A 16,918-nucleotide genomic window follows, 5' to 3' on the forward strand; every position below is an offset into this window, starting at 1 on the left:
ATGTTGGGGGATGACCGTGGGAGGGAAGGGACTGCTGAGCTGGAGTTGTGGGGGTGGGAGCGGGTCTGAGGCAGTCCAGGAGTTCCGGGTACAGCCAGGCCCTGTGGTACTGGGCAGTGGTTTCCCTGGGTACTCAGGAGGGATGCAGGCCTCCACTGGCCAGGCTGGGGACCGCTCCCTGACAAAACCCCAGAGTGCCCCAGAGCTTGCTGCGAAGCCCAAGGAAGGCTTCCGTTTAAGGCCACGTGACGTGGCTGACACGGGCTCTGCAGGCACAAAGGATTTCCCCGAGCACAATGGGACAGACCCGGGGATCCTTGAGGACAGGTCCAGGTCCTCTGGGCTGGCTGAATGACCTGCCGGAGGGCTGCAGCTGGCCCTGTCGCCAGAGCGATCGAGACAGGGCCCAGGCACCTGGTGGTGACAGCGCCTGCCCCCGCAAGGGTTTGAAGGAAGAAAAAACGTGGGTTACTTTAAGCTCTGTGGGCCTTTTTCTCCCTTGCTGTCCTGCTGGGCACTCAACTCCCCGGGGAGCAGAGGACAAAGTCCAGGAAGACTGGTGGGGAGGGGGGCGACTGGCCTGGGGGACGGAGGGGAAGAGAGCTGTTCTGTTGGTTGTTCGGCATGTCAGGGGAGGGTGGCAGAGGAGGTGACAGCGCTGAGAGGGCTGACGCGGCTCACTGCTTCCCACAGGGCCACAGGTGCAGGAGCTCCTCCCATCACGCTCATGCAGGCACGTGCGTGTGCTTAGTGGGAGGACAGGCAGGCACCCACCTTGCTCCAGGGAGAGCGGAGATAGCTATGTTCAGAGACTCTCTCGGCTCCCTCCTCGGCCAGGCTGCGGGACTGGGGACCGTGTATTTCTGTCTGCGAATCCTACCGTGGAAAAGCACCTCGGTCGAGTAACAGACATGCCAGCTGAAGCTATTCTGAAATGCCCGCTTCACTTCTCAGATTGGCAATGGCTTAAGACACACCGTGTCGGCTGCGGTGTACAGTAGGCGCTTTCGGCCAGCAGGGAGGCTACTTGGCCCTAACTCTATGGGGGACACTTGTGCTGCTGCCTTCATCCTGTTTGGGTTGCAGTACACTGTACCAGAAACTGGCTGGCTTAGGAACCACAGAAGTCCCTCTGGGGGCTGGGAAGCCGAAGCCCGAGGTGGATCTGGTGTCTGGGGCAGGGCCTGCGTTTTGGCTCACAGAGGGCGTCTTCGCACCATGCACTCCCAGGATGTAAGGGGCGAGGCAGCTTTCTGGGGGCTCTTCTGTCTTTAATTCCTATTTTAAAGATTTATCTGAGGCAGACAGACACACACACACAAAGCAAGGTCCCATCTACTGGTTTACTCCACCAAGAACCGCTGAGAGGAGGGCTGGGCCAGGCCGTAGCTGGGAGCTGGAAACTCGATCCGGGCCTCCCATGTGGGTGGCAGGGACCCAGAGACTTGACCCATCTTCTCGGGGTCTGCATCAGTAGGCAGCTGGCATCAGGAGCAGAGGCTGTACCGAGCCCCCAGGAACTCCAGTTACTGGATGCTTGTAATACATATCAGCTTAACTGCTGGGCCAAACACCTGCCCCGGGCCTCTTCCGTTAGGGTATGGATCCCAGTCATGACAGCCCCGCTCTCTTGACCTCATCTCACCCCAAGGGCCTACCTCCTGGTAACATCACCTTGGGGAAGATTTTAACATGAAATCTGGGGGCACACACAGTTCAGACCATAGCAGTTACCCATACATTACACACATGAGCTAGGCATTCCTCTCCTAGGAAGTTGGCCTACAGGTGCACGAGCACCGGCCAATGACATCATGTCTCTGCAGTGCTGTTTCCTTAAAGAAATTCTCAATTCTCCAAATAGAAAACTGGTCATAAAGGCTCCATGTCCCATAAGCCTGGAGAGAGGCAATACCCCCGACCCCTGCTCTGAGAAATGAGCCACTCTGACCTGCTGCTCTCTGGACGTGGTGGGCAGCCATGTGGGTAGGAGAGAGCAGGGCCAAGCTATTTAGTAACTAGGTGACTCTGTGCAAGTTACTTTGCCTCAAAGCCTCTGTTTCCTTTGACATCAAGCAGTGAAAAGACAGCACTGTTAATAAACCAGACGAACTGCATGTGAATAGGGACAGCAGCTGCACCGAACCCCTGAGGTTTCAGCGAGGGAACAGAGCTCAGCTTAGCAGGGCTCCCAGCAGGCAAGCCGCAAGTGCTCAGCAGTTGGCTTGGTTCCAAAATAATCTGGTTTCTCATTTGTCTGCTGACCCTTGCAGGATGGAAACCCAAACTCCCCAGTGAGCCAGCCAGGCCTTTAGGGTCTGTCTTCAACCTTCTTCTCCACAGTGGGCCCTCGCTGCTCCCTCCCAGGCTGGGTCCTCTGTGTCCCCTCCCTCACTTGAGCATCAAGGCTCAGCTCCAGTGTCAACAGCACTGGGGTGCTCTCTCCCTGAAGTCCCTGCCCAGGAGGAGTTCTCCCTCCCTCCCTCCCCTGTGACAGCAGAGGACCTGGGCCTGCCTCTGGAGGTGTCATCACATCTCCTGGTGACTGTGTCCCCGGTGCCACCTGCGGCACACACACACTTGTTTGTAATAGTAACATGAATAAGAAAAAGACACTGAACTCAGATAAAACCACATGAAGAGGCATCTCAGACCAGCAACATTCAGCGACTTCCAAGACACTGGGGTGGCAAGGAGTCCAGCATTCAGTCAGGCAAGAGTGTCAACCAGGACAAGTTCTGAGACCTGGGCACATGATCACAGCTGGTGGGCACACAGATGAAATGACACGCACAGAGTTACTGGTGATACCCACCACTGCTTGCAACAGCAGGAGCCTGGAAGCCAACCAGGTGTCCATCAACTGAGGACCGGTCAATGAGTTATGGCAGAGCCATACGATGGGCTGTTCCACAGCCAGGAAACAGAGAGAAGCTCTTTTATTACAGCCATGAACAACAGATAAGGAGTGGGGAGGATTTATACAAGCATTTGCATTGGATGCACAGAGCACTCCTGCATTATATACAAGGTCCCGCTGATAGTCACAGACTAACCTCAGGGGAAGGCACAGAGGGACTGAGAAACGGGGCAGCAGGGAGATGCTGGGTTACTAGGCATCTCCTTCTTTTAAACGTTACACTGTATACACACGTGGCCTATTCAAAATCCAATCAAACGATTGTTTTTAACAAAGAAGGAAAAGAAAGGCATTAATAAAGTGGAGATGAGGAGAAGCCCCAAGCTCCAAGAGGAGGAAAAGTACCTTGCATTTGTCTTCAGGGCTGGAAGCGTCCATGGAAAAATCTTTATCCTCGGGCCAGCTGCGCCCACTTGCAGCTGGGCACTATCAGGTCACATTCGGAATTAGGAAGTTGCTTCAGCCCGAGCCTGTGGGACACAGAGGGATGGCAAACCCACTATTAGTGGCGGAGGGAAAGTCGTGTGGGAATGCGCCACAAAGTCCGACAGAGGGAGCATCAGAATGCAGGGGCCCAGGGCTCTTCCCCAGTGGCAGAGAGCTGGAGGCTCAGGTTACTGCTGTCCCCACACTCTGGGAGCCCAGAGAAGCCTGTAGAGATCAACAATGCAGCTGTGGGGGGACAGGGAGACCCTGACACCCCTGGACCCCTGGGGACCTGGAGCAGAAAGGTGACCAGAGAAAGCTGGGGAAGGCCCACCCGTTCAACCCAAGCACAGTGGACGCCCTGGAGCTGCAGGATACCCAACTCTGCCTATGCCAGGTGTCGTGTGAGGGCCAGTGCCACCACGGGAGGCTCTGCCAGCTTTCCATGGGAGACACCCAACTACCTCAGAGGAGAAGAGGGACATGGGAGCCTCCGGGGCTGTCCAGGGTGGGTGCCAGGCGCCCTGGGAAAGCGCCAGAGTCCTCTCAGGCCGGTGCAGACAATGCCCCACCTCCCCTGCCCTCCCACCGGGACCTCAGGCCACCTCCAGCCCCTGCTCTGCTTCCTCACCTCTTCCCAGAGCTTCGCCAGCTGCTGACCCCTCCCCAGCAGGATCTCAGCACAGGTCTGGGCCCTTGGGTCCTTAAGGCCAAGCCCAACTTGCCAGCTGTTCCCCGTGTCCTGGTGAGTGCAGGTAAGATGGGCTCCCGTGTGTTTATCTGTCTCCCTGACTACAGGACTCACTTCCCAGGGGGAGGCAGTTATCCGGTTATCCCTGGGTTTGTATTTCCTCCCACTGCCTCGGCACAGGGCTCAGGCTGCAGGGAGTCATTCCACTTGGCCTTGCTGGTGCGCTGGCTGTCTCACTGTCTCGGGCCAGGGATCCTCTCCCTGCAGCTTCAGGGCACCAGCTGCCGCTCTGCTGCTGCGTGTCTGGCAGGTGCCGAATGATGTAGAACTGGTGTCTCCCAGACCCGCTTCTGGCCACAGCAATCCCCTGGACTCCTGCCGTCCCCCTGCTGCCCACCTCCCTCTGAGTAACATCCAGCGCCTTCTGTTAGGCCTGAGGCTTGTTCCATGGGCCCTGTTTCCACACTCCTCCTGTCCATCTGGCTGCCCACAAGTCAAGGCTTGTGCATGTTCCTGCCTCCTAGCAGGTGCACTGCTGTTCCCTCAGCCCAGGATGCTTTTCTACACGACTGGACCCATCCAGGTGTTCGGGGTGCTGTCAAAGAGAACTTTCCTTCCCCACCTGTTCTAAAACTGCAACACCTGCAGCAGGTGCTTCCTCCTGCTGCTGCCCTACTGTGTGACAAGGCTCTTTTTCACCGGCCCTTAAGATACACCCTGTGCTCTGCCCTGGGAGGCTGGCTGCGGCCCTCTGGCTTCTGGCTGGCAGACAGCAGGCAGGAGAGTGGAAGGAGGGAGAAGGGGAGGAGGGGAGGAGAGGGCAGAGGGTTCATTTCTCTGGTTGTCCCCTCCCTGCCAGGCACAGTGACTGGGCTTGGGGACTAAGGCCTCAGCTCTGGCGAAGGCTCTCACCCAGGCCTCTCCGCAGGTTCTGTTGACTGCTCTCTCCCCTTTCATGCACCAGCCCAGGGACTGACCCACCCCTGCAGTTCCCTGTGCCTTTGCAGTAATCCCTTTATGAACCCTTCCTTGAATGACCCAGCATCCCATTACCCTCCTCTCAGGAGCCAAAATTCACGACCTGACATTACACATCTGTTGTGACCTAGGCCATAAGCTCAGGAAGGTGGGGACATTCAAAAGCAGCGAGGAATATGTGTATTACGTGCACATACTCAAGGCAGGTGGGCATCGTGGTGCAGATTAAGCTGCCACTTGGGACACCTGCTTCGCATATCAAAGTGCCTGGTTTGAGTCCTGGCTGTTCCGCTTCCAATCCAGCTTCCTGCTAACGCACCTGAGAATGCCAATGACAGCCCACGTGCTTAGGTCCCTGACACCCATGTGGGAGATCCAGATAAATTCCTGGCTCCTAGCTTTGGTCTGGCCTAGCCACGGTTGTTGCAGGCATCTGGGGAGTGAGCCAGCAGATGGAAGATTTCTCCCTCTCTGTTACTCTGCCTTTCAAATAAATAAATGGGGAAAATAAAGTTCATGCCAACTGTATTTTAAATGCATGGATTTCAAGTTTTTTTGTACTAAAATAAGCATATTTTAAAAAACTTACTTATTTGAAAGGCAGAATAAGAGAGAGGGAGAGGCAGAGAGAGAAAGAGGTCTTCCATCCACTGTTTTACTTCCCAAACGACCACACTGACTGCGGCTGGGTCAGGCTAAAGTCAGGAGCCCAGAACTTCATCCGGGTCTCCCACACAGGTGGCAGGGACCCATGTATTTGTGCCAGCCTCTGCTGCTTTCCCAGGTGCATTAGCAGGATGCTGGATCAGAAATACAGCAGTTGGAACTCTAACTAGTGTTCCAGTATGTGATACCAGCATTGCAAGCACGGCTTAATCCACTGTGCCACAACGCTGGCCTCAATAACATTTTTTTTTTTTTTTGACAGGCAGAGTTAGACAGTGAGAGAGAGACAAAGAGAAAGGTCTTCCTTCCATTGGTTCACCCCCCAAATAGCCTTTACGGGCCGCCGCGCCGCACCAATTGAAGCCAGGAGCCAGGTGCTTCTCCTGGTCTCCCATGTGGGTGCAGAGCCCAAGCACTTGGGCCATCCTCCACTGCACTCCCGGGCCACAGCAGAGAGCTGGACTGGAAGAGGAACAAGCGGGACAGAATCCAGCACCCCAACTGGGACTAGAACCCAGGGTGCCGAAGCCACAGGCGGAGGATTAGCCTAGTGAGCTGTGGCACCAGCCAATAACATCTTTCAATTGCATTTTCCATGCACTTTTTTTCTGGTACCCTTGTCATATCCACTGTCTCCCTGCATCTACACCAGCACTTGGACTGTAAAAGTTCAATACGCGCTTGCTGGATGGATGACTGAAGGCAGCAAGAATCTGTGCAGCCTGGACAGAGGCCGTGGAGGCGGAAGGGCGGGGAGGAGGAGCTCCAGCCCTGGGGTAGGATGCAGCGGGGTGAGAACAGCCTCCCCTCCCCCGCCCCACAGGCATGAAGTCTCCCCCCCCCCCCCAGTTGTCCTGTTTCCTTCGTGTGCCTCCCACTGGGATGATCCCCTAGAGACAGGGACCACGTGTGTCCTGTTCACCATGGCACAGAGGCAGGTACCAGACCCTTATTTGTTGGAAAAGTACAAGCAAATCAAGCAACGCCAAAGAAGAACAGAACTGGCAGAAAGCCAGGTTGTGCTGTGCGGATGTGAAGAGCAGTATGGAGGACCTGTTAGTCCTCTTTGTGGGAAGATGGGCCTGGCAGGGGACATGGGCTGGGGGACAGCAGCAGCTGCTGCAGGCTTCTGGGTGAGGAGGGAGGAGGGGGGAGGGGGCAGTGTTTGGTGGCCAAGGAAGGCTCGGAAGAAAGCGAACACAGGAACACAGGAGTGCTTCTCTCGAGTCACTGGGAAGTGAGCTAACGCTGAGGGTCACTCCACAGGCCAGGCCCAGTTGAGCACTAATGGTTGGCTGCTGTTACCCTCCTGTTTCTAACCTGTCTGAAGTGGGGAAGCTGCGGGGTGGGCGTGGCGCGGGGAGAAGGGGAGTCAAACTATACCTGACCCTGAAGCCAAGTGTAACCAGGCAGCTCGGGGGACTGACGGCTGGACACTGAGTCTGCCTGCACAGGCGGCTGGAGACTGGGTGTTGGGGACCAGCTACAGCCGCATGGGTTGCAGGGAAGAACTGGTAAGGAAAACGGAGGCCAAGAGGTAGAAGGCAGCAAGGGGGGGGGGGCGGTGCCTCGGAAGCCAAACTATAACATGGTCACAAGTCAGAGGCAGAAACCCAGCTGGATCTGAGGGGCTGGGGCCTGGAGAAGAATCTGACTACCACCCTCGGGGACACGCTGGGAGAGCCCATGGTGCCAAGTCAGCAAGGATCAGTGTCAGCACAGGGCTTGCTGCACACCCCCGGAGCTCATTCATGGCACAGACTGCCAAGTGTTCCACAAATCCATTCGCTCTCTTTCCTGGTGGTGAAGCGCCCAAGTTTCACCTGGACCCAGGGTCACCCAGCTGAAGGCCAGCTTCCTCGCCTCCCTTGCTGCTCACCGGGGCCACGGGGCTGGGAAGGTGTAGCCCCTGGGTCTCACTCTTAGGGGAAGGGGTGGCTCTCCTTTATTTACACACACCTCCCAGCTCCCTCTTCCTCTTGGCTGCAACGTGGGCCCTAGACTCCTTGTCCCCTCATCTGCTACATCCAGGAGTGCAGGACAGCCAAGACTGGCAGCCGCAGCCTGCCCACTATCACTCTGGCCTCACCCAGTTCCTTCGCTAGCTCCATTTCTCCTCCCACCCACAGGCCACGAGCAGGTGGGTGAGGTGGGTGTGGTCCAAGAGGCACAGGGGAGGGGCAAGAGGCCCGTGCCCACTGCAGATGCAGACCGCAAGGCCATCTGCTGTAGGACAAGAGCCGGCGAGGCGGCAGAGAGAAGGGAGCCCCGCACAGTGAGCAGGAACGTAAACTCAGACAGCCACGACAGCAAACGCCATGGCAGCCCTGCAACCCAGCAAGCCCTCTACTGGGGATGCTTCTCAACGAAAGGAAATCAGCTTATCAGAGATGTTTGCTGCAGCACTTATTCAGTTAACAAGACAGGGACTCAAGCCGTCGCCATAACGGCTGCACCGATAGGGAAAATGGAGTTACCCGTAATGGAGTATTATTCAGTCTTTTTATTTTTATCTTTTATTTTTATTTATTTGAAAGAGTTACAGAGAGAGGGAGGGAGAAAGAGAAAGAGAGAGTCTTCCATCTGCTGGTTCACTTCCCAGATGGCCACAACGGCCAGAGCTGAGCCGATCCGGAACCAGGAGCCAGGAGCCAGGAGCCAGGAGCCAGGAGCCTCTTCTGGGTCTCCCACGTGGGCACAGGGGTCCAAGGACCTGGCCATCCTCCACTGCTTTCGAAAGCCACAGCAGAGAGCTGGATCGGAAGAGGAGCAGCCGGGACCAGAACTGGTGCCCACGTGGGATACTGGCGCCGCAGGCCGGGGCTTTAACCCACTGCACCACAGCGCCAGACCCTATTATTCAATCTTAAAGAACAAAATCTTGTCACTTGTGACAAAATCGTTGGACCTGACATTAAGTGAAATAAGCCAGACATGAAAAGATAAATGCCACATGATCTCACTCATATGTGGAAATTTTTGAAGTTATCTTATAGATAGCAAAACAGTGGTTACCAGACTGGTGGGGGTGGGGGGGTGGGGGGAGGTTAGTGGATGAGTACCACGTGACAGATAGCAGGCACACATTCTGTCCCTTCCTGCAGCAGGGTGACCATAGCTAATCACCTACATTCCAAAATGGCTAGAAGAGAGGTTTTTGAACACTTTCACCACAAACAGACGATAGTGATTACCCTGGCTTGATCATTACAGTGTGTGCTGATGCACCACGTCGCACACCACAAACATGCACAGCTATAATCTGTCAACTGAGAAACATCCTTAGGGCCGGTGCTGCGGTGTAGCAGGTTACGCCACCACCTGCAGTGCCAGCATCACATATGGGCACCGGTTCCAGTCCTGGCTGCTTGACTTCTGATCCAGCTCCCTGCTGATGTGCCTGCGAAAGCAGTGGAGGATGGCCCAAGTGGGAGACCTGGAAAAGCTTCTGGCTCCTGGCTTTGGCCTGGCCCAGCTCTGTAAGGTAAACCAGTGAATGGAAGCCCTCTCTCTTGGTAACTCTACCTTTCAAATAAATAAATCTTAAAAAAAAAAAAAAAAAAAAAAGGCCGGACCTCTAGGGGCAGGTGTTGCGGCAGAGCGTTGGGTTGCTATGTGCCCACACTCACTTCAGAGTGCCTGGGTAAGTCCCTGCTCTGCTTCCCATGCAGCTCCTGCTAGTGCACATCCTGGAATGCAGAGGTGATGGCTCAGGGGCTCACATCCCTGCTACCCACATGCGAGACTGGGACTGAGTGACTGACCCCTGGCTTCAGCCTGGCCCAGCCCTGGCTGTGGTGGGCGTTTGGGGAAGAGAACCAGTGGATGGGAAACTTCTCTCTGCCTTTCCATAAAGTGAGTACAATTTATAAAAAAGAACAGGGGAAAGCTCAGGTGTCTGGTCCGCTGGCTCCCCTGAAAACCCACCCATTTTCTAACTGTTCTCTCAGGGCAGCCCTACCGCTCCCTGTTTGTTCCCTCTTGGCCGGAAGTAGTGGAAAGGGGCCTGCGGGCTCCTCCAGGCCCAGACAGGAGCTGGGGCTGGTGACCAGCAGGCGGAAGGTCAGGGAAGGGGAATGGCCGGGCCCGGTCCATCGACGCCACAGGGGCTGCCATGCATTGACGCGTGAACTAAGTGTGATGTGGGACTCTCATCTTGATCCTGACTCAAAGAAGCAAACTGTCAAAAACATGCATCTTTGAGACAAATGGAAAAGTCCGACTGTGAACTGGGCATCAGGGGCTGTCAAGACATCACCGTTTGTTTCTGTAGAGAGTGAACGCAACATGGTGGATATGTATTTTTTAAAAAGCCTATTGACCCACAGAAATATCCCCAGTTGAATTTTGGCCAAAGAATAAACATCATTCAGTGGAAGAAGTGTGGTTTTCTACAGTGTAGGAGCCACTGGATATTCAAAAGGTCAAAGAATGAACTTGCCCTAGGCCTCATGCTCACAGAAAACTGAGCTCCAAACAGATGAAGGACCAACGTGTCAAACAGAAATCAATACACCTGTCAGGAGAAGATCTCCAGGACTTGGGCTCAGTGAAGAGCGTTGGGTTTTGTTACTAGAAACAACCCACCTATGGAAAAAGCGAGCGAGTGGACTCCATCGACATGCTGCACAAGGCCCTGCAAGGAGGCTGCTAAGCAGCTTCGGAGTGCGAGGAAGCACCTGGGACCACAGAGCCGACAGGGCTCTGTGCGCAGGACAGGTCAGGAAATCTGACAGCTCATTAGAAAATGCACCAAAAAAACCCCAGAAATAGACATTTCCCCAAGACGACACACAGACAGTAAACAGAGTCTTCATGTGTCCGACATCGTTGGGAAAAGGCAAATTAAGGCCACAATGAGACGGCACTATGTACCCATCAGGATGACTAAAATAAATGACAATGGCGACGCCAGACAGGACGCAGAGACACAGGGCCACTCACACATGGCTCGTGAGGACAGAAGACGGTCCAGCTGATCTGGGTAAGTTTCGCTAGTTTCTTATCAAATGAAACATGCAGCTACCACAGGACCCAGCAATTACATGTTGAGGCATTTATTACAAAGAAAACTTAACGTTCACACAGAATCCAGTATATAAATATTCACAGTTTTATTCATAAGAGTCCCAAGCTGGGAACAGCCCAGGAGTCCCCCACGGTATGGACAATTAGGCAAAGTGTGTTACCCTGTGGTACATCCACAACACACACCACCACTCCTGGGAGACACAGGCAACAGCCGGGAGATTTAGAGTGAAGTAAGCCAAGTAAAGTTAGACTTTGGTTCCACTTCTGCAACATTCTTCAAATAAAGTTATGGGGGGTAAAGAGAAGTAAGTAGTAGTTACCGGGGGTTACAGATGGGGATGGGGTGTGAGGCGGATACGGTGAGAGAGCATGACAGAGAACTGTGGTGGCACAACTATGTCTTGATACGGTGACAGAACTGCTGAGTACAGACACAGACGGCACCGACGAAACGGTCAAGTCTGAGTGAGCTCTGTGGCCTGCACCGCTGTCAAGGTCTCGGTTTTGATACTGTGGGAGCTGTGCAAGACGCTGCCACTGGGAGAACTGGTGGTGTGTATTTTCTTTCACAACAGCCTCTGAATGTGTAATTTCAAAATTAAAATTTGAAGAAAGATCCATCAGAGGTACACAGGGACATCCTCCAGGTCCAGTGACATTCTGTCTGGGATTTGCTTTAAAAACCAAAATATTCCAGGAAGAGAAAAAATGGGAGAAACAGTTGAAACAGAATTGATGGGACACTGCTAAGTATTAAAGCCGGGTGAGGGGTACGGATGGCTTCAGATAATCTCCTGTCTGACTTTGTGTTGGAAAATTTCTCAAACTGAAGTTTTACTAAGTTCCCAGGGGTACTTAAAATTACAGAAGGGCTATGCCTTCCTTTTCTGTCCATAGCCTTGTACAGGGCCATAACTTCCAAAGACAAATCACGTGTAAAGTTTACAGCACTGTTTATTTACAAAGTTTTTATTATAGGATTTTCATAAGTCACATTTTTAAACGGGCTGTTTACTACTGTTTCTGGCCAAGACCACCCCCAAAGTTATTAAAAAAAATAGAAATTTATAAATATGCATTGAGACTTATGCAACTCGCATACAACAGCAGCAGTCGGGTCAATGCCTCACGTCGCCTGGCCACCTCCCGGTGCCTCCCTCCAGAATGGAATTACAGCAATTGTGGCAACCCTCTCCTGCCTCCCACTTAACCCTGCAGGTGCCTGGCTGGGATGGCAACGGCACAGGATGAACGGGGAACTGCAGAAATGACCCGGGCGACAGCTCCTGAGGGCAGTGAGGACAGCAAGCCGGATCCGCCACGCCTCCAATCTGGGACTGTGCTTCAACCCACTGCGCCAGAACTGCTGAGCGGCAGACCAACCCCGAGGGGTCCACTGAGCCTGGCCTGACTGCTTTCAGCAGGGGTCTCCGGTCGCTGTGAACCTGGAAGCTCCTACGCGGTCCAGGGTTGGGAGATCCAGCTGTCTCGGTGGTGTCTCTTCTCTAGTTCCTCACGAGCAGGTCCTCCTTCCGGGAGGCAGGGCACAGTGCCCTAAGGACACGGGGCCTGCAGCCAGGTCTGCACAGTTTTTGGGAGTCCAGTGGGGGGTGTGAGAAGTTAACTAAGGACTGTAAGAGTCTGGCCCAGGGAACAACACGTCCTTCCCGTGTGAATCTCCAGGTGGCACTGGAGTTTCTCTTCCTTGGTTTGGTTTGAAGATCTTTTCCTTCTGAGATCTAAAGATACCTGCGCGCTCTATATCTTCTTTAAAAATCTGTTCTCTGGGGACAGGCATGCTGGCGCATCTGGTTAAGTCACAGCATCGGATGCTGCCATCACAGGGCCTAGTCCGAGTCCCAGTACCTCAGCACTTCCAATCTGGCTTCCTGCTAATGTACCTGGGAAGATAGCATATGACGGCCCAAGTCCTTGCCTTCCTGCCCTGCCACGTAGGAGACCAGGGTGGAGTTCTTGGCTCCTGGCTTTGGCTTGGCCCAGCCCTGACTGCTGTGGGCATTTGGGAAGTGAACCAGTGGATGGTATCTCTCTGTGTGTGTCCTTGTCATTCTGCCATTCAAATAAATAAGGTTTTTTGCTTTGTTTTTTTAAGGTTTACTGATTTGAAAGGCAGAGTTACAATGAAATCTTCCATCCACTGGTTCATTCCCCAAACAGCTGTACCAACAGCTGGGACTGGGCCAGGCCAAAGCCAGGAGCCGGGAACTCTACTGGAGTCTCCCATGGGATGGCAGGTGCCCAAATACTTGGGCCATCTTCTGCTGCTTTTCTGCTGCATTAGCACGAAGCTGGATTAGAAGCAGAGCAGCTGAGACACGAACCAGCGCACACATGGGATGCCAGCATCGCAGGTGTCAGCTTAACTTGCTGTGACATGACGCAGGTCCAATCTTAAAAAAAAAAAGTTTCTGGCTCGCAAAGTTCACTAAGAATGCAATCTTGTCCCCAGGAGGTGATGAGATCGAACAGACTGAGACCTGGAGACCACCTGGGCTGGGCCGGCAGGCTCCTGTCCGCCCACTTCTGCTGGCAGTAGGAACACGGCTTCGGGCAGAGCAGCTGTTTTCTCGGCTTCCAGAACACAAGGGCCAGGTCCAGTCCTCAGTCCCACCCCCACCCTGCCTGCCCCTTTCCTGTGTGACTCGATGGCTGTACTACAAGTCGCAGCTCAGACACAGACAATGCGCTAGGCTTTTGTCAGGCAAACCTCTTTTCCCAAGCAGGGGGGCAGGCAGCAGGTCCTAAGCACACCTTCCGTGGAGGGAGAGCCAGTGATGAGTCTCTCGGGAGCGACGTGCAGCCGCAGTGCTGCCCCCCGTGCCACCTTGCTCCATGTTCACCTGTCTGCTCATGGCTTCCGACTCCTGCCTGCCTCCGGTCAAAGCCGTGCCGCGTGCGCTGCCCATTTCCAACACGATCAAGGGCTGCAGAGTCACTTCCCATCGGTGCACGAAGGTACCCGGGGACCAGCTGAGGCGAGAACTCAACAAGATTCCGGGATGATCAACCATTGTCCCAGGTGTGATTCAACAGTAGGGATACAGGCCTCCTGGCAGGACGCAAGGCAGCAACGTGTGCCCTTCTCCCTGTCGCCTTCCCTGGGCTTGCAAAGGAATTGAGTCCCACGGTCACAAGCGAAGTCCCTGGCTGAGGCTGCAGGCAGGAGGCTGCCGCGTGGCCAGCTGACTGAGAGGCCTCAGGACTGCGTCGGTGTTTTCTCACCCAAACCTCCCAGGTCGCCGTCACACCCATGCCCATCACAGCCTCGGCCATGAGGGTGGCGTCCCCATCCCTGTCCAAGCCAGGCTTCCTTCTCAGCTCACGAGAGGGACCTAGAAAGAAGAATAACCATGGAGCCTGCCTGGTGGGTGCCCCCCTCCCAACCTGCTCTCCTCCTAGGGGAGGCTGGGGCCCGGGTGCGAGGGTGGCCCGCAGGCTACGGACACGCAACCGCTCAGGAACAAGAGGCACACAGGGGAGCTGAGCGGGGAGAGGGCGGGGGAGGTTTCCTCTCAGCACAGAGCTGCTCCCAAGGTGAGCTCTCTCCCGCCGAGAGCAGAAAGGCTGCCCTGGGCAAGCAGAGCAGCCTGTCCTGCCCCGGCTCTGACTCACTTCTTCCTGCGGATCTTGGGCTTCTTCACGGGGCGCAGGTAGGGGTTGTCGATGACATTCTCCTCCCCGTTCCGGCTGCCCGGCAAGGAGGGGGCCTGCTGCAGCACAGACGCGTTTTCCTTCTCAGCTCCAGAATCATCCTTTGAGCAAAAGCCGAAATAAAGCAGAACACCAGCGGCATGAGGAAAGAGACTCTGCCCGCCACAGGAACTGACCCTTTCACTGAGCGACCCCAAGCCTGGACGCTGCCTTCCGTCCATGGTTCCCACCTCTGCCGCAGGCGAGACACGGCCCAGGCAGGCACTGGCCCGGAGGGGAAAGCGAGACTGGAGCACACGACATGGTCTCGACCCTCTTGAGAAGTCAGGGACGTGACTTAGGAAGGATGGAGATCTGGGAGAGGCAAGCAGTCGGGGCTACGATTCAGTTGCTCCAGGGACGAAGCCCAACCCGTGGGGAGATAAACAGAGAGGAAGGTGACCTTGGATGCCGGAGCGATCGCCTGCACAGCCGACTCCTAGCCCAGAGCTAACTGAAGTCACAACAGGTTTCCCCTGACATCTCCGAGTCTCCGGTGCTTGCAACGTGGTAGCAGCCGGAATATCCCAGCAAAGGCCAGAAACTTCTCGAGCCCCAAGACTTTCCAGCTACCAACATACCACATCATCCGTATCTGTGACCTGTTAGGTTTTTTAGTCCAGTTTGTTGCAGGAAAGGTGATTTTGGAGAAAAGTTTATAAATTCATGTATATTCAAGTATGATCCCAATTAAACTTTTCAAAATCACAAATGTCTACTGACAGAAAAAAGGCAACACGCTGAAATTTTAAACTGCCCTGGGAGGGTGACACCGATTCTCCTTTCCTTATTTATACTCTCCTCTGTTTCCCAAGTTCTTTAAAATGAGCAGAGGCTGCGGGGTGGGGTCGGGGGGGCGGGGCATTGGGGTGGGTGTCAACTGTTGATCTGGCTCAGAAGCTGCTGGGCTGCGCCCCCTGGTGGCCGCATCGAGGAAGACGACATTGAGAGGATTGCTGGGCAGACCAGAGGGGCCCTCACCAACCTCAACCAGGAGAGGCTGTTGTGAAAGCCGACGGCAGAGGAGAGTACGCCTTGGTCAGATGGCACAAAACAAACAGCCTTCCCCCGCAAGGGCCAGCTGGCCCAGGGTGTGGGCTTCCAGGTCCCACCAAGTCTGTTCTCCCCAAAGACCCATGTGCACATCCTCTCCAACACCCAATCAAGGGGGACCCACAGGGTGATCTAGAGCCACTCGGGACCCTCTGGAGACCCTCTGGAAAGGGAGTGCCCCAAGGCCAAGCTAGCTCATGCCAGACCAGGTGCAGACACACACTTCCTGTGCCAGGCCTGCCTTGGGTATCTGGCTTCAACCTTCTGGAGTCCGATACAGGAGCCTCAAGTGCTTTTGGAGATCACACAGGCTGGGATGACTCAGTGAGTGCTGTTGAAAAGCCAGCCCAGGGCCACTGCTGGTGGGTCCTGGGGCTCTCTATTCGCCTCACGGCTTCTCCCAAGAGCAGGGTGCCTGGACTTCTTCTCCCAAGTAGAGCTTGTGAGTGCCGTTGTGAACTCGCGGTGGTGCCTGTTCATTTCTGTTCTCAGACACCTCCTATCCTGGCCTTCCTCTCAAAATCCAGGCAGACCTGACCACTGCAGCCACCCTGTAGGACCCACTGTCGGCCTCACTGGATTAGGGCTCCCTCCCTCTGCAGTTCATTCTCATCACACAGAGTCTCTTTAATGAGTGCCTGGGGGTGGGGGGGAGCCTCTGCAGTGCAGCAGCTTAAGCTGGGGCTTGCGATGCTGCATCCTGTATTACAGTGCCTGGGAGGGAGTCCTGCCTACATTTCCAACCCAGCTCCCTGCTAACACGCACCCCAGGAGATGGCAGTGACGGCTAAGTAGCTGGGTTTCTGCTCCCCATGTGGGAAACCTGGATGAAGGTCCTGGCTCCTGGCTTTAGCCTGGCCCAGCCCTGGCTGTGCCAAACATTTGGGGAGTGATCCAGAAAATGTAAGCTCTCTCTCTCTCTGCCTTTCCAATAAATGAGAACGAACTTCAAAATTTTAGAATGTCCCTCCTCACCTGGTGAAAAGCAACTGAGAGGCCCTGCTTGACCCGACCCCTCCCTGCCTCCTGCCACAGCCACCTGCGTTCCTCAGGGCCTGTGCACGGCCTGTCCCTCTGCCCCGCACCTCTGCCTTCCTTACCCCCGCCTCCTCCCCCTCCTTACCCCCGCTGCTCAGAGCACACCTCTCAGCAGCACCTCCCCCAGGGGGGGAACCCTGACACCCCCGTCCTCACCCTGGATCCTCCAGGACTGCTTCTGTTGCTCCCCACAGCACTTTCCTCTTTGATGCATGGCATAATGATTTGTTTACTTCCTGCCATTCTCCTGAGGTTTTCTCCCGAGCAGCCAGGATGGCAGGTACACAGAGGAGGTGCTAAACGAATACCTTGAGTGAATGCTGGGCTGAGTTTTCATAAAAGAGTAAAAGCCGAGACATCTGGATGGCCTGCGGAAGGCAGCTCATTCAAATGTGGGATTTATG

At 54.9% G+C, this 16,918-nt stretch overlaps 1 protein-coding gene across 3 annotated transcripts in view; it reads right to left on the bottom strand.

Moving 5' to 3' along the window:
- Nucleotides 1-2,922: 2,922 nt before the first annotated feature.
- The window catches only part of TAF8 (TATA-box binding protein associated factor 8), a 29,078-nt gene continuing 15,082 nt past the window's right edge, over nucleotides 2,923-16,918 (bottom strand). The window contains exons 8-9 of one of the 3 annotated variants that reach the window (XM_002714675.6): nucleotides 14,346-14,485; nucleotides 10,723-14,065 (exon numbers count right to left, since the gene is read on the bottom strand). In XM_002714675.6, coding sequence (XP_002714721.2) covers nucleotides 14,053-14,065; nucleotides 14,346-14,485 — 153 coding nt within the window. In that variant the 3' untranslated portion in view covers nucleotides 10,723-14,052. Of the gene's footprint in view, nucleotides 3,391-10,722; nucleotides 14,066-14,341; nucleotides 14,486-16,918 lie in introns of those variants that run through there. The other 2 variants (XM_008262913.5, XM_089333959.1) reach the window with 2 other exon arrangements.

This window comes from Oryctolagus cuniculus, chromosome 5 (assembly GCF_051225735.1).
Source record: "Oryctolagus cuniculus isolate XC-2025 breed Fujian yellow rabbit chromosome 5, ASM5122573v1, whole genome shotgun sequence".
NCBI lineage: Eukaryota > Metazoa > Chordata > Mammalia > Lagomorpha > Leporidae > Oryctolagus > Oryctolagus cuniculus.